Source organism: Diadema antillarum, unplaced genomic scaffold (genome assembly GCF_040938485.1).
Source record: "Diadema antillarum isolate AM-2024a unplaced genomic scaffold, OU_Dant_1.0 scf00000030, whole genome shotgun sequence".
In the NCBI taxonomy this organism is placed as follows: Eukaryota; Metazoa; Echinodermata; class Echinoidea; order Diadematoida; family Diadematidae; genus Diadema; species Diadema antillarum.
Genome location: NW_027270919.1, coordinates 1,500,204 through 1,524,344, shown reverse-complemented (window position 1 = coordinate 1,524,344; position 24,141 = coordinate 1,500,204). Strand labels below are relative to the sequence as shown.

The following is a 24,141-nucleotide window of genomic DNA, read 5'->3' as shown; positions in this document are numbered from 1 at the left end:
TATAACAAAATTCCGGTTACAGCGAAGTAAAAATAAGGGCCGCAACGTTATCCACTCTATGTATTTTCATTGTTTATTTGTTCGGTTGTAACAAAATTTTGATATATCGAAAGAAAACTGCCAGTCCCGAGGACTTCTTTATAAATAATGGGAGTCCACTGTATTAAGTATAGTCAAACTTGTCTATAGCAACCACCTAAGGGAGCCAAAGAGACTGGCCATTGTGAACAAGCAGCCACTACAGACAGGTTCTCCAACAGTTTGTATGTACCACATTTTTATATTTTTTACATGAAGTATTCATGTGTACTTCTATGAATGGGTTGATAGCAATGTTGGGTACATAAAACGATGCTTTTATTGATTGTATCACTGCTCACCAGCTTGAATAGAGCAAGCAAGCTTTTCACAAGTACATCACAATGCCTGAATGGCGGGTGAATGCAGCGATGCCGATCACTAAACTATTCACCATGCATGACCACCATGGTTGCAAAGCAGAATACATGCTGAATTATAAGCTCCGCTTCGGCTCTGTGGTTGCTATATGCATTTGAAAATCTTCTGTGGAATACAAAATTGAGGCCGCTTGTCATGTTAGACAGTTGACCTCTATGCACAAGGTCTTTGACCTCTATGCACATGGCTTTTCTCTAAGGTGAAATTTTTTGGCGATCACACACTGCAGGTGGCTGCTACAGACAGGTGATCTCTAAGGCGGGTTCTCTTTCTTCTTTTTCTTTAGATTTAATAACCTAAATTTTAGTACACTCATTAACAGTATTCTATTCCTGATTATTTAAAGGATATCTAAGTTATTGCCAACTGTTATTACAGCTTCTATATAGGCTTTGCATGTACACTTCATGGGCAAGAATTGAAAAAATCATTTGGAGACACACACACACACACACACAAAACACTTTTACAAAACTCTTGTATACATTCCACATACTTAACCAAACCTAAGGGGCAATTCTGCAAGTCAAGTTTACCAACCCGAAAACATAATGCCTCCGTCACCACTTCGTGGCGGAGGCATAAAAAGGGCACTAAAAAAAAACTGAAAATGGTTTAAAAATCAATGGAAAAAAACAAACAAATCAGCTGAGTTGATCCACAAGAATATCTAGAGATCTACTGAAAAATCAATGGATGTAACATTTTCATTCTACTTCGATCTGTCTAGCAGGGTCACACATTTTACAGGTGGACGTAATAAGCATTATAGGCCAATGTTCTTGTCAGAAGAAAAACAGAAATGGGTGTGAAATAGCTAGTGTAACATATCAAGAATGATTACTTCTTCTATATTGAAAAACTTGTTTGCCAAGGCAACTGATAAAGCAATCAGTTCAATCTTACCTGTCCAGACTTGAGAGTGTCCCAGATGAACTTCTTCATCTCTTCGTCTGAGACTTCCCCGCCGAGTGTTTCCTGCAGTTTGGTGAGCCAGACTAGCACTTCCTGTAGAGGAGAGTCGAGGCAGGAAAGGACCGTAATGAGTGCAAAGGGTCATGTCAAGGTCATTCACCTGTTGAAAATGACTACACTAGAGCAGGCTTCTATGGAAAATGTGTGCTGTAGCAAAATCAGCTAATCTTCAACAAACTAACAAATTCATTTTGTGCCAAGTACGTCATATTTGCCAACTTTCAGGTGACATGGTTTGTAGTCGACAAGACTAAGATGCACTGAATTCCCTGGTCTGTGCTGGGATTCTTGTTGCGCTTCACTCGTCATACAAACAGTTCTCTTTTCTTGTATGGCAGGAATGTTTTCAACTATGCGGTTTACTGCGGTGTGCACCAACCTCACTTTAAAACTGGTGACAACAGATGATTCTATCATCACCTTATTGTGAAACCGCAGCACACAGCATAGTTGCAAACATTCATGCCGCACAAGGAAAGAGAACTGTTCGTGTAACGACTGTAGCACTACAAGAATCACAGCATAGACCCTCACCCTCATCACTCTGGTCAAATGTGCAGACCATAATGCCATCCACTGCATCACTCAATAATTCTTTACAACAGTGTAGGTAGTTCGAACCATCAAATACATCAGAATTGTCGTAAAAGTAGGCCAGCATACAATGGCAGGGATGCCAACCTTAAAAGCAGCAATGCCATACTCTGAGGGTTGACAAGGAGAATTTTGGTTGAAAACAATATTTTTACCCTTCCTGTAATAGACACATGCAGTAATACATACTGAAAAAACAAACAAACATATTTTCCATAAAGATGCAGAATTTTTAGCAAATATAGGACTGAGCACCACAAAAAAGTAACAGTAGGAATCTCTGGCATGGTACTCTGACTGTATAGTACAAACACAATTCATAGTCAATAGTGATGATGGAAGTAACTTTTTCACTTTCACCACTTCATCAATTTCTTTCTGGAAATCTTTTCTCTGAGGGCAATGAGTGGTCACATGGCTAGCACTCTAAGCCAGGAGTCTAAAGTCTTCAGGCTCCTTGTGTTTACCTGGTTGGCGAGTCCATGGAGAGGTCCAGCGAGACCGTTCATGCCAGCTGCGAACGAGAGGTACGGGTCAGAGAGGGCACTGCCTACCAAGTGGACCGTGTGTGCGCTGACGTTGCCTCCTTCGTGATCGCTACCAGTTTTTAATATGAGACAAGTACAGGTTTTACTATCAATTAGCAGATATGTGTAGACAAGCAGTTTTTACATTGATTAGCACCAATTCAACATCAATTAGCAGGGGCAGATCCAGGAGTTGCATAAAGAGGAGGTAACTTTACAAATAGGGGGGGGGGCACATACCCCTCCCCCAATTTTCTTTTCTTTTCATTTCTTTTGTTTTAACAAATAATATAGGGTGGGGGTGCACCCTGTGAACTCCCCCCTGGATCTGTCACTGATTAGCAGAAACAAGTAGAAAGGGTTTGTAAAATAAATATCAAAATCACTGGAAATGATAGACCAATGCCACAAGCTAGCATTAAGGCTATTGAATGATACTGTAGCAGTTAAAGGCATCATGTAAGGAAACAAACAGATCATTTTAATTCTTAAAGTCTAACTTCACAAGAAATCAGCTAAATCTATACTTATGGGCATCTTTTTGATTCTCCTACAAGCAGGGCTGACAAAATTAATCCACAGTATCAATGAGATTTGAACAGAACTCTGTCCACTTGAATTCACCTGTGAATTGTGAGGTACAGTCTCATCAGCTCCGAGAACATGGGGTCGTCGTAGCCGAGCATCTGGGCAAAGTTGCCCGACCAGTCGAGGTTCATGTCGATGGGACAGACGGAGGAGTCGCGGTAGAGGTTGCGGTAGATGATTGCAGCCACGGTGGGGAGCTTTGCGATGAGGTTCATTGCATCCTCATAGGTGTGCTGAGATGGAGAGACGAAAGGTGCATTTATCCATAACACGTTGTGTATGATTTCTGCATTTGGTACTCATACCATCATTTGGTTACCTTTATATGGTGAAATAGAAAATCTACAGTCTCTTCAGTGTTTGGAATTCTTATGAAATAGTGGTGTGAAATCTACAATCATCGCCTGCTGATCATGGACACTCATTCAATATACTCTAACAAATGTTTTGTGCAACATGTAAATGTGCATTTTAAATGACACAAGTAAATTCCCATTTAGAAATATGAAAGGTGTCTGAGAGTTCTGTATGATTCATGTCTACTTCATTATTGATTATTATGAGACCAATCAAATGTACTTGTCTATCAAATTTTGTCTTTATTTCTGCACACCATAACTAAAATTTGTCAAAAAATTTTACGATTAATGAAATGACCTGTACAGACACTAAGCATGCCTCATGTTGGTCTTCAACCATTGCAACACTGGTATATTTCACACCTCTTTTGATTTTAACCAGATATTTCTCACACTTCTATCACCATTACATGATTTAAAGGGACTGTGCGTTTCCAAGCAACAGTAAGAGGTTGCAATTATAATTTTATCACAAACATGTATGTCTGGAATGATTTTTTTTAAAACAGAAATCAGAAATGTATCAAATACAATGAAGACCCATGTTTATACCTCAGCAATAGAAAAGTGTGTAGAAAATTTCAAACAAGACATATGTACAGACAAAAGACTCTCAGGAGATATAGGACGACGTTATGGATTCTACAAACCTGCAGCATTTTGTAAGCAGGCTTTGATTCACTGCGGTGGACTTTCTCAAGCCAAGTGATCAAAGCATTTCTCTTGGCTGTCTGTTTGTCCTCCGATCATTGAAGCAGAGATCGGAGACAAAGTGTAGCCGGAGTCCCTGTTCAGTGTGGATTTAATTCCTTTGATCCAAATGGACTCTTTCACCTTTCTTGCCCAAAAATTCTTTTCAAAGACTAGTATTGCGGCACCATTCCAATGTTGTGCCCTGTGTTGAGGGTGTGATCAGCTAAAGCTGAATGGGCTGGGTTGTTAAGTCTAAAGGCTCTTTTGTGCTCCTTAAGAAAGTCCACAGGAGTGGAGAAAGTGCACAAGAAGGGCATGAAAGCTTGCACACAAAATTGCAAATAGATTGATAGAAGTCATAGCCTCGTGCTACATAAATATCATCATTCCCAATCGATGAAAGTTTTCTGTATCACTCTCAGGAGGCTTTGTTTGGCTTACAGTAATACCTTGAAATGATCATACAGGGGAAACTCAGATATAGCAAAGTAGCCAGGACTGCCAATTTTTTTCTAGTTATAACTGGTACCTGGTTGTAAAGGTACTAAAAAAGAGAGCAGTAAATACAGTAAAGGACGTTCAGGACCATCAAATTATCGTCAATGAAAGCGGTGCTTCATTGTAAGTGATCTTCTCGTGACAGGGTTTTCTTCGTACAATGCTTTTCACAGTCAACATTCACTGCCAACATGCGCTCGCTAAACTGTGACTTTGCTCAGGCAGGTTACTCCCTAACTCTATGGCCCGAATTCACGAAGGTGGTTTAAACTTAAACCATGGTACAAATTTAGACCATGGTCTAAAATAAGCGTTAAATAGGCGTACCAATACATGCGCGCATCAACGCACGTTTTTTTACTGGATGCCTGTTAGCGTACGCAATCTGTGAATCACAAATACGCAAAAGAAATATACATAAACCATGGTTTAAATTTAGACCACCTTCGTGAATTCGGGCCTATGAGATCCACACACACACAATGAAGAACTCGGTACAAAATGACCGGACAGTGCGCTTATAATTACCTCCCAATATGACGTCTTGTGAGCCCCCTTGGCATAGGCCTCTGCAAACTTGCTGTCGCTGTTCATGGCGGAGATGGCGGCGCTGAACTGGGACATTGGATGCAGGGAGCTGGGGAAGTTGCTCAGCATCTGGACGACGTGGGAGGGTACTGCAGCTCTCTGGTTCCACTCTGTTGAGATGGCCTTGACCTATGACACAACATGTAGTGGACGTCCATGATCTTAAAGGCATACTGTACCATTTGCAGATGACACAAAAACTCAGCTTAAGTTATTAAGTGCTTGAAAATAGCTCCAAAATGTGAGTCAGGGATAGAAACAACCTACCGGTATGTAAAAAATTGAATCAGTATAAGCAATGTTAAAGGGGAAGGCTAGTAACTGATCAGTGGGAATCAGTGGAAATGCTGGGAGATGATTGTTCCGATCCTTATGGGATTCATTCAAGAGTTCATTGTATATCTATTGTTGTGTGAAAATGATTTGCTTCAGAACGGTCTCATATTCAAGTAATGTGCAGATTAATGCTCCGTCACTGACCAGGGACGCTAACCTGGAAGCATTAAACTGCACAACTGCACAAATCTCGATTTTTTTTTTTTAAATCACTGCTCCCAACAATAACTTTAACTTTCACTATTTTGAAGCATCTAACAATCTGTTTAATTTCTTTCATATATTTCAATTTGTGAGTGACCAAACATTATCAAAGTTAGTATTTCCTATGAACTGTTCCTTACGTGAGTTGCGTCACTAGCAACTTTCCCGGCAAGTTTCATTCAAATCCGTCCCCAACTTTTGGAGTTATTTTGCAAACAGACAAACAAACAAACAAGCAAACCAAAGTCAATGAAAACATAACCTTCTTCCTTGGCAGAAGTAATAGACACTAAATGTTTCCAAAAAAGTGATAATCTGTGGGTGAACATATTTATTATCAAAGTCAGTATTTCCTATGAACGATGATCTTAAACTGGAATAACCATTTGGTAAACAATGTAAGAGCATGGAGATGTTTGTTCCTTAATCTCTCAATATTGGCTGCATAATTCTTGCAACTTTTCTATGTTTAAGTTTGTATGTTTGGTTTTTTTTTTTTATTATCATACATTGCCACCACAATGCTATTAACACAGTGTCTTTCTTATATTCTTTGTGTGCCAAATTTGCATGCCAACATCTCATATATTGCTCAAACACATATTGCACAAACACATAACTGTGCACAAACAGATCAATAAATTGTAACATGCCACAGCACATGTACATTGAAAACGTCATACAAATTGTAGCCATGATAGCTTTGCTAAAAGACTTACATCAAAGCAAAGGTTGCAATTTTCCAGATGAATTTGCTGTACTGCATATCTAGCCTAAATGCTAATGTAAAACGTTACATGGCTTTCGAAAAACTGAATGTTTTCTAAAAGTGCTCATGAGTTGTGGTCTAAGGTCAATGTGGCACACACAAAGCTAAGTCTCTTATTTGATTTGGAACTAGCCTTTTGGCAAGGCCTTGTGGCTAAAAAAGAGACGAACTGTGAGAGAACGGGTGAACGCGAGGCCTTTTGAAACCTGACATGAATTTCTTATCTGGAGCTTTGTTTCTCACCGATTCTGCTACCAAAAAGGTAGCGGCCAATCAGCGACCGCATCGCTCACCACAACGTCGCATCTGATGAATACGCATAAGTATGCATGTCGGCGGCTCGCTCATTCATATCCAGCCTGCGTTGCCTGCCTGCGGTAGCTGCCTGCATTGCCATTGTTGACACGTCCTCATTACATACCAACTGTGATCTGACCCATGAATATATGAATAATTCATACTCGCCTTCGTCGGGAGGCGGTAGGGAAAAAAACCCAGGTTTCAAAAGGCCTCGTTGCTGCGCCACTCGGTCTCACGTTCACCCGTTTCTCGCAGTGCTCGAGGTGGCGAGTTAGTCTCAATTTTCAGCTACGAGGCCTTGTCAAAAGGCTAATTTGGAACTAGAAGGTTAGCAACTACGTGCTGACTATCAGTCTTATTGAATCAATGTCAATGAGTGGACACATTGTGGATTACATGACAAGAAAGAGAAAACAGACTCATGGATATATACCTGTGCTTCTGTGGGAATTTCGCCTGTCACCAGGAGCCAAAAGAGACCCTCCGGAAGTGGCTCCTTACCACCAGGTGCCTTGGGGAGGAGCTCCTGGCACTGGGGGATGCTGTAGCCACGGAAACGGATGCCTTCGTCCGGGTCCAGCACAGAGGTCTCTGTGACCAGGCCTTTCATACCTCGCATGCCTCCATAGAGCTGGCAAGAGACAAGGAAATATTAAAGAGACAAAAACTGTCGTCACATTGTGGCAAAGTGTTGAGTGATTTTAATTTACAATATATGATTATATTTTCATTATTATATCTTGTTCATCAGCAGGAGAACAAACAAACAAAGGATGAAAAAAAAATGACACTTGATTAATTCAGTATACAGCATATGGATAAATCCAAAATGCATCTCTGTCATGTCATACACTTCCATTCACATACTCCTGCATTGCCCAAGAATAGTATACAACAATGATACTATTAAATGACTAGCTAGATACTATTGGGACTCTCAATTACATGTCCAACCCTGTTTGTACTGATATTGACATAGTGACTGTGGGGCAAAACAGACATATTAGGCATAGGGAAGGAGTTACAACCACTCTGTGTATAAAAGGTACACAGACCAGGGGTCCAAGAGGGCGCTGTTGCACAGACCCACGCTCATGCATTTGCCATGTTCAAGACATCCAAATAAACTGATTCAATCCAGTCAGTACCAGGTATGTTGAAAATGATCTACATAATGTAAATCTCAGTTCAACTCTTGGTTTGATTAAACATTGTTCTGGGCCGGTTTTGCCTACTATTAACACACAGATTCTTCAAAGACAGAGCTTGTGTGCTAGCTAGATGCAGAAACTTTCACGCAAAGACATGATCTACAGAACAATTAGCTAGCTTTACATTATCAATCTTCGTAATGAAGATGGCAGTGATCATGGTGCCACACAACAGCGCCCTCTCAAATTCTGGGTCCATGTCAGACTTTCAAGTTTGATGTCGTGAGTGTGTTGACTCATAATGAAAATACAGGAGACATCAACAGCAAAGGAAACTATTAATATGTTGACCTACTAAATTTAGCATATTTCACCGCCACTCCAAGAGAGCGTAATATGGCTTTGCAGGGAGTCATGGAGTTTAGTTGCGTACATTCAGAATTGAAAGTAGAGCCCCTGTCTACTGGAACCACAAATTAGTTACTGATCAGTTTCACCTGAAGCTTAGAGTAAAGGTTACTGTACGAGCTGAAATTTTCGCAGTGGTTTTATTTTTGCAAATTTCGCGAATCGCCTTTGAACCGCGAAAATAACAACACACGAAAACAGCAACGCATGAATAACTAAGTTCAGGTAGACCCTTGCAACCGCAAAATTGATAACACGCGAAAACGTCCTCCAAGTAGCAATTTGCGAAAATATCTGTACGCAAAAATTTCAGCTCGTACAGTACATTGTACTCACCATGTCGATTTGAATTTCTCCAATGACCTTTGACCCATGATCTTTGCGGAAAGTCTTTATCTCGCTCTGTTTTTCTGGAATCTGGTTGGCGATGACATCTTTTAAGTTCTGCAGAAGACGGATCAAGCAAGAATCATAAAGTTGGCATCATACGGTATCCTTAGCTACCGGTACAAGTCACAAGCACAAATAGAATCAGCAAAGATGTAAAATACATATAATATACACTCACGGCACTGATAGTACTACTACAAATGTACATGTAATATGCTAAGATTTGTTTTTGTTTCCCACTTGTTGTTCCTCAATGCACTAACTTTCTTGCTGGGCTGCACTGAAGAGCAACCAAAGTAATCAATGTACATGTAATTGTCTATCTGTCTTTGGTTGCAATACATCAGTGCATAGACAGTATGTAATGAAAAATGCTTTGGGACTATTATGTAATCAATAGCTGTACTATGATTGGGATTATCGCATTCTACCCTGGATTTCAGAAAACGGAGCTCTGGAGAATTCAGACTCCATTGTCCTGAAACACAGCACGGGTATTTTTCTTCCTATTATAGTATACAGTTCATGCTTCTACAGTGTAGAGGCAAAAAGGGGGAAAAAAAGAAAAATGGAAAGTGAGGATAAGATGATTCATAGAGTTACAGAATTTTCAGGAATGAGTACTTGCATGAGGTATATTTAGCCAAGTCAAACCAATTTGATTCATACCACAACATGGACATGTAAGTGCAATATTACAATAAACATTTACATTAACCATTGGAGAAGACCATAATTTTTGTTCACTGCAAGCCTGACATGCTGTACAAAGTGACTAGAGTGATCTGACTGCAGTGCATTCAAGTCTTTGACAAGGATGCATACAGTTGTAGACCTGCTTTCTATAGGCAATGCTCCAAGCTGCCATAAGCTGACCTACATGGATCTATAGAAGTTAGATTTTGGTCAAGGGCATGGTAATCTTATTTGTTGACCTCCATAATTGTCATCTCTAATAAGAGAGATATACACAAAAGGATTTATTTCTAATACAATCACATTGCCACATGTTGTTCTTACAGCTCTATCAATAAAAAGAGAATGGCTGAAAATGACACTTTTTAAGAAAAAGTATAGGACCTTTCTTCTTGAGCAATGACTTCTAACCACTATTATCAGGTTACAATTGAGGGTAGGACTGCAAAGGTAAATCAATATTCAGAATTCTGTAGGACTGCAAAAGTAAATCATTACTGTATACGCAATATATTTCATGAATCGAGACTTCCCGACGATTTCGCGAGTGGTTAAATTCGCGATCGTAGAGTCCCGTATTGAATGGAGAAATGTGTACGCATACATCACATTCATATCAGGATCAGAGTCAATATTTTCATGTCTTTTTAATTTTGCGAACAGCAATTAACTCGCGAAATTCGCGAAAATAAAAACCTCACGAAATATTCGGCGCATACAGTATTCAGAATCAGTCAATCCTGTAAGTGTAGGATATACCGGTACTGTATCATCAAAGAAACAAGGGAACAGAGTTCATAGAAAAGTCAAGTCTAGTCATCTTGTTAAATGGCGGGTACAAAAATACCAAGTAATATGCCACAATTTTTTGGCTTCTTGAATGACTCAATGGTACATCTAAATTCACGAAGCTGTACAAAAGAGGTTAGCCATCAAGGTCACAGAGTGTACGATGTACTGTAAAAATTACACACCAGTCACTGAATTTGATGAACCCACCTCAACTGACAAAATAGAGAGTCAGACCACAAATATTCGAGAGGATGTCCCTATTATTAACCATTCGTGTGTGACTAACAGTGAGGTCATACCACCGTCACTGTACACTGTACATGTACCTCAGAATTATAAAAGCCTACTGAGCATGTTGCCTTCAATACTTGTGGTCTTATACATGTATAACACTACCTTGTGTAGCTGGTTTATATTAATTATCCACACAGTGTCTGCTGCATGTCATCAAACAGGTGCCAAGACAATCTCATTCATTATTAATACTACAAATAGCTAACTGTGTAAATGCTGCAATGTCACTGCAGCATTAAAGGCAGATGAAACAAAAACCCAGCATTAGTGCTTTAAAACAGTTCAAAAAAATGTGAGTCAGAGATAGAAACAACCACTGTAAAAATTTAAATCCATAATATAATTGATGTTAAGTATTGTTAAATACACAAAATGTGAACAATAGTTATAATAAAAATGTTTCCAGACTAAATCGTCACCTACGGTTAATTGAGAAAAATACAGACATCTCCTTTACATATTTTAGGCTTTAAAATATCGTGAAAATTTCATATGATAGGATGTTTTGTTCTACAACAGACCTACAGTACACATATGTATTAAACGTCATATCTTGAAATATTTTTAAATCACCGTTCCCAAAGGTAAACAGGACCTTTGAAGTGATCGTATAGTTTTGGTTGAGACCTAATTTCAGGGGTGGTATTCTGAGGTCGTAATTAAGTATGTGATTAACTTTGTAATTAAGTCGCGAAGTTAATAGACCCTTAATCATGGGCAGAATCAGTATTCTGAGGACGTAATTAAGGTATGATTAAGTCCCCTATAATTATCTTAGGTTCCTCCCATCTAATTGTTATTCCATCCAATCAGAAGCGTTGTTAGAAGCCAAAATGATGATCACGCGCGCAAATATGCCCTCGATGCGCGCTCCTCCACACACCCCCTGTAATTACAAGGCAAGAGCTCCGTGCGCACACTTCGGTCTTTGATTACAACCCTTCACCTACGCACGCGAAGAGCTCACATAAAATGACAAAATTCCCCGAAGATCACCTTTATTTCTTTTTTTCTCTGAATTCTACGGATACCATAACAACAAGACTCAACCGCTTCTCGGTTACCGAAGACGGTAAGCATCGCTGTGGCCGAGAAAAAGCTCTGTAATGCGTGGTATCGGAGTAGCTAATGACACTCTTTGGTATCATTAAGTTTTCCATTAACTTTCATACTTAATTACACGCTCAGAATACCGATTTCTAATTAACTCTGTGATTAAGTCCTCTCAGAGGTGTACGCGCATTGATACGCGCAAGCGCGTAAGACTTTCCCGCCAAAACGCTTGTTGTCATGGTAGTTAATAAACCCTCTACTTAATTAAGCTCTCAGAATACCGATTTGGTAATTAAGTGCTAATCAGACACTTAATAAGCTCTCAGAATACGGCCCCTGGTTTCTAACATATTTTTGTGAGAGATGAGAAACCTCTTGTGAAATATGAAAGAGTGTGTAATTCCACGAGGAATTCAACGTTTATTTGATGAAAATTGGTTTTGAAATATCTAAAACAGAGCGATTCTGTAAAGTGTGGGACCCACACTTTATTATGATCGCTTTGTTTTACTTTGTTTTTGGATGTTTCAGTCATTCCAGACCCGATTTTCATCGAATAAACTTTTAATTCCTCCTAAAATGGTATGCACTGTACTATTTTGTAAGTGTTTTCTTGGTATCTTGCAAAAAGTTAAAAGCACAATTCTCATCTCCACCAATACCGTACCATCGGCAAAGGTACAATGCTGCAGTTGGTTTTGTTTTTTGCTGCAGTCACTGGTGAAATACCACGATTAAAAGCCACTTTGAAGAGCTCCACTACACAATACAGCATCACATTGGGAAATATGTCAGATAAAGGGAACACTAAATAGTTTTGACATCAAAGCATGGTACATGACGCCTGATCCGCATTGTCAGAGACCTGTGGGGATTTCCCGCAAAAATGATTGACCTGCCCTCGTTAAATTGGCAACTCTGAATTTGTTATAATTACTAATGGAAAAAGACTGTATAGAATTGGTAAACATTCATTAAATCTGCACAAAATCAGAAGAAAAAAAAATCGCCAATTTAAAACAGAAACATCATATAATCATGAAGGGGGAGTACCAGTGATTTCAAGATTCATTCATTGCTGTACTTTACATGGTAAGGGCTCACCTCAGTTTGAGTTTAATTAGTGTAGACAACATTTTATTACATCTTTCAAGAAAGAAAGAAATAAGAAAAAAATGGTCCATTTAGAGAAGAGAGAAATACCATATTCATTCACAGGTACATGTCCAGTAGGCTGCTAGGCATACACTCTACAATGTGATTTTGAAAAATGCAACACTTTACATACAAATTGTAGAGCTCTGTGTCACATTTTCAGAGTCCCACCTACATGTACAACTGTATTTGTACGCTTCCTTGTTTGGGTTTTTGTGGGATTTTCCAAATTCTAGGCATGAATGGCATCGACTCACAATAGATTTTTGTCCATAAAATACAGTACCTTCACAACTCTGCTTCTTTCCTTTCTACCAATAATTTGTTACCCTCTACATGTCTGTACCTTTACAACCTCCATCATACATAGGACATGACAATGATGTGTGATTAAAATTATGTACTCAAACATTAACAACAACAAAAATGAAATGAAACGGTGCTGACATCATTCCTACAAATGTTGTACAGCTGTAAAGGATTACTTGTATGTGTAGACTTGAACCTGTGACATTAGTTGAATGATTCCCATTACATGGTGCCCACTGATTAGAACATAATACTATTAAATGTCTGGCATGTTGTACAATGTATGTCTTATCTTACACGGGAAAGACACAACATGTGGTACATTGTATGTAAGTGTATAAAGGGTAGTAATGGCAGCTCTGTGTAGTTGAACGTTGCCCCCTTGCAGGTGATAAGCGTGGCAAAACAGGTCTGTATGATTGTGTAAGGTCTCTTAGTCTAGAAGTGTACCCTACACATGTATAGAGTATTACAGTATACAAAAGTGTATATAACAGCAATGCACCCATTCATATTGAATAGGGTTCTCCATGTGCTGGTACCCTGTGTTTCAGTGTGACAGGATTTGACCTTTATCGTCCACGTGGTATTTAGCTGGTGCTAGATTACTGTGCAAAGCACAAAACATGCACACGGCAAGACTGTGATTACGGAACTGCATGCCTTGTGAAAGTCATCTCATCACATCAAGTGCTGCATACCATGATACAACTTGTGTTGAGTGAGTTCAATATAAGATGTGCTATGTTCATGAATTTCAGAGCATGTATCATATCTGGGCCCTGTTGCATAAAACCCTTACCGCTGGACTTACCGCTCCTTTCTAGCGGTAAGTCTTCAAATTAGCGGTAAATTTTAGAATCCTTGATGCTGATTGGCTGTGATGCCTAATTTTGACGGTAGTTACCATTGAAATTCAACGGTAACTTTTATGCAACGGGCCCCTGTATTTCACAAGTAATCAAATGCACATCGCGCAGTGTGACAAATTTCAGAGGCTGTTGTTTGTAAAAAAAAAAAATAAAAAAAATAATAAACAATAATAAAAATAATAAAATTGTGGATTGTTCATGCTGGAAATCAAATCACACAAACATTTCTAATATCCTAGTACATGCCTATACAAGTACATTTTTAAGAGTTGGGCTTCAAGAGATATCCCGATCCAGAGATTAAACATTTAACTGAATTTGTTTGAACAACTTTCTCCTGCATACAGTGCCACTGATCAAATAGACTCTATCAACACACACTGTACACAGATAGAGAGAAAAAAATGTGCAAGCTGTGCTACTGTCGCTACTGTGAACACTAAATCTACTACTCTAAGTATTCCTATTCCTTTCGTTTGAGAAAGATGACAGCCCGTCGTCGAAACTGTCACAGGTAAATACATTGTACAACTTTTGGATGTGTCTACAGAATTCTTTATCTACTAGCAGCACCCGTGGAAATCCACGGGTCTGAGGGGTTTTATTTTTTTTCTTCTCATAATACGATTTTGCACATTTTTATTGAAGAAATAAAAAGAAAAGTCTTCTCATTCTTTCATTAATTGTGCTGTCTTCTAAATGACCACCCTTCCCAGAAATTTTATAATACATTTTTGTAGTATATGCCCGGCGATCCGGTCCATTGGTAGGGATCATTCCTGCCACTACTTGCTTTTATTATAGAACTCAGTTTCGAGGGGTTATTTGCACCCGTTGAAGTCCAACAGTTGTCTTGTTGCCCCTCACCCCTCCCCCCCCCCCCCCCCCCCCCCCCCGGCCCTCACGCACACACACATTTCCACCTCCGCAGGGCAAAAAACAAAAACATTCAGGGAAAAATTACCAAAAACGCAAATGAGATTCCCCGAAAGTTCTGCCCACAGGTTGTTCCCGTCAAAACGGGAAGATATTAACACTATGACTTTGATTACCCCCGGCTCTTGCATCCACGCGGGCACCCGCGGGAATCCACGGCTGGTTTCAAGGCCTCGGTTTGTTTTGTGTTTTTTTTTTTTCATGTTTCTTTTCCCCACCTTATGAGAGAAAAATAAGATATTTTCGTCTTCATAATTTTGCTCCCTCCTTTTTGTTTTTAATCACCAAAACTTAGCTTGATATATCATATAGAACTACATCTGCTTCAGACTGTACATTATCATAATCAATATTAGGCCTACAATTATTGCTCCTATTATAGTTATTATTATATTATTATTATCATTATCCTTATTATTATTATTGTTATTATTATTATTATTATTATTATTATTATTATCATTGTTATTATTTGGGGAGGGGGAGATCATAGTCATCAGGTTTAATAGGCACCCGTGGGAGTAGGGTCTCACGACCTCGTATTTTTTTTTCTTTAATATTTTTCCCATGTTATGGAAGAAAGAAGAACATATACATCACTGCATTCGTCTTCATTTGCTCCCTCTTTTTTTTGTCACCAAAACTTGGTTTGATAGACCATAGAACCACACATTCTATTTCCACTTGCAATTTTAAAAATAGGCGGTCGGCAAAGCGAGGTTTTCCTCTACGTCCGCTCATCTTATGAATATGTATGATTACAGCAGCTCTGCAGTAAACGAATGGACACAGCTGCGCGTGTAATCTGATATGGAAGGGCAAATATATTTAGCCGCGTCCTAAACAGTCTGCGTACAAACGACATCGGACTTGAGAGCAAACGGCGAGCAAACTAAATGACGTACCTGAGCTGCATATAGTATTCTGCAGTTGTGCAAAATACAATTACATAACAACGTTCGTTGTTTTCATTTGGGGACGCCAATAATGGCGAACTGTACGTAAATGCCCTTGTAGTCCATATCACGCACACACAGATTCGTGTAACCATCGTCAATACATTCAGTACACGTAACAGGCGGAGGCAAAGGTACATCACAGAACTATACACACAGTGTAGAGTGCGTAGAGTTCTGCGAGGTACATTGTGTGTGTGCGTGCGCGTCCGCCGGAAGATGTCAGAGATTTCGCTGCACCATCATCTTTAGTATCCCCCAGTGTCTCTGCAAGCTAAAAGATGGAAGATCGAGAAAGCAGGAGGCCAGCGCAGGTTTCCGTGAATATTGAAACGCTCGGCTCTTTCGTCACGCACAAAAATGCATTATGCATGTTGCTAATTAATTTTTCTTTTTCGTCCTCGACGTCGACACGGAGGCGGAGAGGGGACGAAACCCGCGCCATTCGATGAAGGATACTCTCCTGCGGCCGACGGCACCGGTCGCAGCTGCCCGGAGCCGACGGCTCGGGAGGAGATAGACAAACCAGCAACGCCGAAATAAAACAGGAAATACATAAGGCCGCGACAACAACAACAACTTCGAGTATTATAGTATAGGATAATCCTATTAAAACTACGTAGACTGCCCAGAAGAATGTGTGCACTCAAAATTACAGCCTGCTGTCCCTTTAATACCATAGATTCTTCTCAGGCTTATACATTCCTGTACATGATATGTGATACCTCACAAAATATGTACACGTAACATAGTTTAATACAGCTGAATGACAGCTACCTTGCATAATTTGCATGCAATACTAGTCACATGCTTTTGTGTTTTAAACATCTTATCATGATGTTGCCCTTGCTCTGGTACTTTGGCCTCTCTGACAAAATAGCTAGACTTTTATTTGAAGTTTACATTCAATCAAACAATAACCACCTTGCTGAACCAGATTTAAACAGATATAATAGTATAGGTTCATTGCATTCTCTTTATAGCATATTGCTATAATGTGTTTGATGTTACTCAATACACATCAATTCATAGTTGTATATACCCTTTGGTACATATGCATCAGAGTATCCGTGTAAAAAAAGTGTAGGCCTACAGCATTTGATGATTTTTACACATGTATTTAATGTATTCAATCTCTAATTGCAAATTTTAAAATTTTAAGATGAAAAGGATGTACTTGTTGTATAAGAAACAAAAAGCAAACAATTACTCCAATAAACACTCACAATTTTGAAATTGAAATTTTGGATTGCCACTCTCACAACTCTGCTATTACTACAAATGTAAGCCCAGTTTCATATTTCCATTGTGCCAGTGAACAATTTAACACCACTAAAATGCAATCTTACTGCAGACATGTTTAAGATGTAAAGTAAATCACAAACTTCCATTGCAATATTCAGTATTTCATTTTGAGGACTAATTGAGAAAAGTTCTTAAATGCTGAATGCTAACACTCATAACTCTCCAATGGCCATGAAGAGTTTTTGACTGGCAGGTCTAGGGCAATGCAAGTACAAAAAGCTCCATGAATGATTTGGGGGATTGCGGGAAACATTATTTATGGGAAGTAGTAGTACACTAAGTACACTGTATATCTAGACGTATGTCTTATCAGATTGATTTTATTTTATTTTATTATTTTTTTTTTTTGGGGGGGAGGACATATTTACGAAAAACATTGCACTATTGTTTGAATTTTTGAGTGTGTATGTGTGTGTGCAACAAATACTAAAAAAAAATGCAGTGTATGATGTGGACATTACTAATACGTGATATGGCAAGACTGCAGCACAATAAAGGGCCCAAGCAGATTGAAATGTTTCAAGATGATCAAGTTTGTATGCTTAGTTTAACTCACTTCAACAATACATGTATATACCACAACAAAGTGAAGGAGTCATCATTTTTCAATGCAATGTCAGCAATCAACACTGGAAAGAGAATAAATGGTCTTTATGTACTCGCATCATGTAAGGAATTGCTTTGTTTTAAATCCGAAGGGAATTTGTGTACAGTCAGCTTACTCTACCTACATTAGCCTTCTAGATAAAATCAAAACATTATTGGCTTCTACATCAATAAAACATTTAGAGGGCTGCTCACATCACTCAGCCACTAAAGTGTGACTTTTTTTTCTTCTTTTTTTTTTCCTTTTTTTACTTGCACTTTGTATTATAAGCATGGCTTGCCTGCTCTACATGGGACACTCACTAGTCCCCTTGGCACTACATTCAGAGTTACGGATTGTGTCAAGTACCATTGAAGTAGAACTGTTGTAGAAAAATGTTTTCAAAAAGATGGACAGCTAATTGTAGGAAGTAGTAGGAAGACACACAAACACAAATACTTACTGTCACTTCTGATGCATTTCTAACTCCACATCCAAAAGCTGGTAGAATATTCTGAATAGGGGGGGGGGGGGGTGGGGGGGGGGGGAATAACATATGAGAACACTTTAACATAATTTATAACACATAGAATGACTGGATCAGAAAATTAACACTACAGAGTACAAGGGACGATACCAATTGTAAAGTTTGCATTACAAACAAAAAAAGAATAAGAACCGGGATTAGAAAAAAATATAATTTCTCACATTTATATTCAATAATTCAGCATATTTTTCATGCCATTGTTAGAGAGAAGCAAAAATACATGCCCACATTTTACTTATAAAAACTAGGCATAATTATGACTCAAGTACACAATTTATGTGTCTTGGTTCCTACCAAAAAGAAGAGGTAAAAACAATTTTTTGCCTTTGGCATGAGCAAGCATACATGAAAAGATTAAATCTTTAGAACTAATAACTTGTTAGCAGATTGACTGAAAGAAATACTAGCAATGAACTGGTTCATCCTTTGCTTTATGCCATCATTATTTCTTACATGTAGAACCATTTGACAATGACATACATTGTACCAAGCTACTAATAGTAATGCCTACACCATGTACTCAGAATGATTGTAAATAATGTGAAGAGATTGACACAAAACCAGATAAACGACTCAATAACAAAAGCAAAGAATATTCTAATTCAACAGATTAAAAAGGTCATATGGAATGGGCAATACTGAACTTGGAGCTCTAATGTACTTTCTTAATAACCATGTTGATATCTCAAATTCTGCACTATAGTTGAATCCAAATTGCATCCAAATCACACAAAATAGTAAAAAGCTTACATGTTCCAATCCTTGATGGAAATGCGAAAGTACATGTATAATATCCTAGCAAGATTAACGGTAATGTTATTGTAGATCTAACGTACCGGTAATAGATCTAGGCCCTAGTCAGTGCCGAATAGTTAATTGTTGTTTTCACTCAATTCAATTACCTGCACAATATCTTCAACCGGGAAATAATTCAACTTCAAGACAAGTCATTCATCTCTTTGGTAGAGTTCTAACATTCAAGCAAGTTAATATAACACAAGATAAAGAAATTAAATTCAGAGGTTCTACCATTTATTAACTTTATTCATCTTTAGTTTAAATGTTCAATTTGTATTAATAGCTTGGCCTACACTACAGCTTACTGGTTGATTTTTTCAATACCACTGAAAAATATCATGATTGTGCCTTGTAAGTTGTGGCTTGCTGCTAACCCTGACTGGCCGACGCTTTTACTCGAGGGTAGAGAATAGAGTGAAATGTTATCTATTCTTGCGTACTACGGTTAGTATCAATGTGAGTATCATTCGTAGAGAAGTTCCAGGGGGGTGTTTCATGAAGTCGAACTTAAAGGGACTGTACAGTACTGGTTGAGGTGGGGATTCATGTTTTGACCATTCCTAGGTGAGATAATGAAAAGCCTCTAATGAAATATGAAAGAGCATGTAATTTCAAGAAGGATTCAACGTTTATATGATGAAAATGGGTTTTCAAATGGCTGAGATATCCAAAAAAGTGCTAATAATAAAAGGCGACATGCCCCAACTTTATTAGTATCTCTTTGTTTCACCTTGTTTTGGGATATCTCAGCCATTTCAAAACCCATTTTCATCGAATAAACTTTTGATACCGGGTACCCCTTAGAACTGCATGCTCTTTGACATCTCATAGAGTGGTTTCTGTATATCTCACAAAACGGTAAAAGCTAAATCTTCACCTCGACCAGAACTGTACACACCCTTTAATTTAAGATTGACTAAAAATTATGGACAGGTACAATACAAATGTATGCCACTGCTTTCCCTGTTCAATTTCATTAGGGTTACCGGTTACGGTTAGGCTCATCATCACCCACTTTGTTCAAATTATCATCATGACATATTTACAGAATATAAATTCCATAGTTATTTATTTCATCTTGTATAATCAATGGCTACAAAGGTCTCCAAAATCTTCACTGCTGGCATTATCGCGAAATAGGTCCCCACTCCATTCAACCGCCATTCATTTCGTCATAGCCGGGCCGGGGACTTCTTTCAAACTCCATACTTCTTGATAGACCAGGAGCTGGCTGCTGGTCAATTTACCCCATCAAGCCCAAAAGGTTTGACCCCTCAAAGTTACTGGGGCCACCCCCCTCATTACAAAACTGGGCGTCAGCCTGATACCTGAGGGCGGGGTCGTCCCCCAGGGACCCCCCCAAAATGGCCCCCGGCGGGTGTAATTTACCCCATGGAGCCCATGGACCAAACCTGGTCTAAAAGAATGGCCTAGGGGTGTACATAATAAAAATATAAAAACTGACAAAATATCTGGTCGGGAAAGGAGTTGCCAGACCGTCCCCCCCTGGGCCCCCCCTGGCGGGTGTAATTTACCCCACGCAGCCCATGCACCAAACTTGGTCCAATGAAAGTACTATGGGTGTACATAATGAAAATATAAAAACTGACACGATATCTGGTTGGGAAAGGGGTTGCCAGATCCCCTCACCCCCCCCCCCCCCCCCCCCCCCCCACCACCGCCCATTACGCCCCTTCGTGGGTTTAATTTAGCCAACAGCACCCATGGATCAAATTTGGCTGGGGGAAAGTAGGCCCCACTATAGGTGTGCAAAAAATAAAGATAAAAGCTGACAAAATATCTCACAAAGAGTAATCAAACATATCCCCTACACCTTTGCTACCCCCCCCCCCCATTTTTTAGTGTGAAGGACCTATACGGTTTGGAGAGGTATGAATGAGCGTGTCATAAAAAGTAATAAATGGAACTTCTTGAATTAAGATGAAGTTATGACAACAGAAGCATTGTGTGTGTACATATATCCACATGCCCCATCCCACTCCCTCCCCCAAAAGAATGGAGTTATCGATATCTACACTAGAAACATACTCAGACAGTGCAGACCTTTGCCAAGCAGCTCATTTCCACCCATCTACACATGCTAAAAACTGCCAAATTTCCCATATAAAGCCTTTTGCTTTTAAATGCCATCAACTTCCAGCTGAGCACATGCCTGAGCACATGCCTTTACCTTTAGTGCGCATGTATGCAAACCTCAAATTCATGCAGCTTGAACTCCCAATTCCATTGATCTCATCTGCCGTAAGATAAAAATCATCAAAATTTCATAAAGATTCCCGGATCACTACCAAAATTTATATTTATCATCTGTTTTTAAAATGTAATTGTGTTATTATAATCTTTTCATACAAGTTTCATCCAAATGTGTTCTCAACCTTTCAAGTTGTTTTGCATACAAACAATAATGCAGACAATACTATATATAAGTAACATAAAACCTCAAGTGGCAGAAATAATCACAACTGTATCCAACATCCTACAGTTCAACTGTGTTACCATGCATGTGGAACAGGCTTATGTACAACAGTACAAGAAACTGTATACCTGTGATACAAAATTGTACATGCAGTGGGTGCATAGGCCATAGTGTGGTTAATTGCATGCATATATTTGTATGTTGTATACATTTGACTTGTTGCATGTAATTATACATTTCGAAGATTGGCAACACGTGTATCATCAGTCTGCAAACAATAAAAAGGCGGTGTTTTCCTGACCTTGGTAAGTGAACTGGGCTTTCCTATTGTAGGTACTATACTGGTAGGCCCCTATGACAGTAGTACATGTATTTCATCACTGGATGACAATTGGTGTCAGTAACAGAGCAAACAAAGAAAGGTCAAGAGTCTAGATCTTGGACTAGATCTAAGTCTCAAATATGCTATGATATGGCTAGATATCTAATGTTAGACCTATATTTCCTATACATGCTATAGCTTGTAGAGTACCTAGTACTATTTGGCGAAACCAAATGAACTGGAACAGGGGATGGATTATCAGTGAGATGTAGTGTATTATGAGTCATAACTGAAAAACCAATAAATAGAACATCAATGTTCTCAGCCTATATAGGTTGAAGTGTCAAAGGTGTGCATTGCTTTAAATTTGCATAGAACACTTAAACCCTGAATTTGTTAAAGTCACTGCACTTCCTATCATTCATAGCTAGAGTCAAAAAGGCAGAATTATACTACATTTCAATTTCTCTATCTAATAGACAACTTTGACTTTAGGATTAGAAATAGCCTTATTAATAGCTATATGTATCATAAGTGTTGAAGATGCAGATGTTCCAGTGAATGAATACTTGCAGAATTGGGTATGAAGATTAGGCAAATAATCTGAAACTCTCTTTAAATATAGCAAAAGAAATAACAAACAGCCTGATTAAAGTTGCAAATATTGTGATATCGATGTCTTAACAAGCTACAGTACATGCAGCATGTCTACCATGCCAGAAACATGGACAGAGAGCCTTAAGATTGAAGAGCTGTGACCAAATGAAGCCTCAAATTGCTTACATTGCAAATCAAAACCATTGGGAGTAAGATAATATTTTAAATACCTGCAAAAATATAGGAATCTATGTACCAAAGGTCATTCACTTACACCTCTGTTGCAGCCAAAGCTATAATTGTGCATTGCTACAGTATTTATGCTCAACTCTGAGTTTGTTTACACTGATGTATGAGGCAAAAGTACACATAAGCTTGTTTTCACTTCAGTTGTTTGTTTTCTATACCTTGTGCAGCTCTCATAGTTTACAGGTACAAACCTTTGTTGGTTGTCAATGAGTCTGCACAAAGACTACTACATGCACCACACTGGCACTGCAGCCTCTCCTGGGAGAGGCTACAACACAGGGACAGTTTGTTATTTCTTTTGCTATATTAAAAGAGAGTTTCAGATTATTTGCCTAATCTTCACACCCAATTCTGCAAGTATTCATTCACTGGAACATCTGCATCTTCAACACTTATGATACATATAGCTATTAATAAGGCTATTTCTAATCCTAAAGTCAAAGTTGTCTATTAGATAGAGAAATTGAAATGTAGTATAATGCTGCCTTTTTGACTCTAGCTATGAATGATGGGAAGTGCAGTGACTTGAACAAATTCAGGGATTAAGTGTTCTATGCAAATTTAAAGCAATGCACACCTTTGACACTTAAACCTATATAGGCTGAGAACATTGATGTTCTATTTATTGGTTTCTCAGTTATGACTCATGATACACTACATCTCGCTGATAATCCATCCCCTGTTCCAGTTCATTTGGTTTCGCCAAATAGTACTAGGTATACTCTACAAGCTATAGCATGTATAGGAAATATAGGTCTAATGTTAGATATCTAGCCATATCATAGCATATTTGAGACTTAGATCTAGTCCAAGATCTAGACTCTTGACCTTTCTTTGTTTGCTCTGTTACTGACACCAATTGTCATCCAGTGATGAAATACATGTACTACTGTCATAGGGGCCTACCAGTATAGTACCTACAATAGGAAAGCCCAGTTCACTTACCAAGGTCAGGAAAACACCGCCTTTTTATTGTTTGCAGACTGATGATACACGTGTTGCCAATCTTCGAAATGTATAATTGCATGCAACAAGTCAAATGTATACAACATACAAATATATGCATGCAATTAACCACACTATGGCCTATGCACCCACTGCATGTACAATTTTTTATCACAGGTATACAGTTTCTTGTACTGTTGTACATGAGCTTGCTCCACATGCATGGTAACACAGTTGAACTGTAGGATGTTGGATACAGTTGTAATTATTTCTGCCACTTGAGGTTTTATGTTACTTATATATAGTATTGTCTGCATTATTGTTTGTATGCAAAACAACTTGAAAGGTTGAGAACACATTTGGATGAAACTTGTATGAAAAGATGATAATAACACAATTACATTTTAAAAACAGATGATAAATATAAATTTTGGTAGTGATCCGGGAATCTTT

The 24,141-nt window shown here is 38.7% G+C and overlaps 1 protein-coding gene across 1 annotated transcript in view; it reads right to left on the bottom strand.

The window, feature by feature from the left end:
- LOC139740687 (citrate synthase, mitochondrial-like) overlaps positions 1 to 24,141 on the bottom strand; it is a 28,931-nt gene that overhangs the window by 3,097 nt on the left and 1,693 nt on the right. The window contains exons 2-8 of the mRNA XM_071651259.1: positions 18,257 to 18,307; positions 8,786 to 8,893; positions 7,324 to 7,521; positions 5,222 to 5,410; positions 3,180 to 3,376; positions 2,496 to 2,625; positions 1,366 to 1,467 (exon numbers count right to left, since the gene is read on the bottom strand). Coding sequence (XP_071507360.1) covers positions 1,366 to 1,467; positions 2,496 to 2,625; positions 3,180 to 3,376; positions 5,222 to 5,410; positions 7,324 to 7,521; positions 8,786 to 8,893; positions 18,257 to 18,307 — 975 coding nt within the window. The remainder of the gene's footprint in view (positions 1 to 1,365; positions 1,468 to 2,495; positions 2,626 to 3,179; positions 3,377 to 5,221; positions 5,411 to 7,323; positions 7,522 to 8,785; positions 8,894 to 18,256; positions 18,308 to 24,141) is intronic.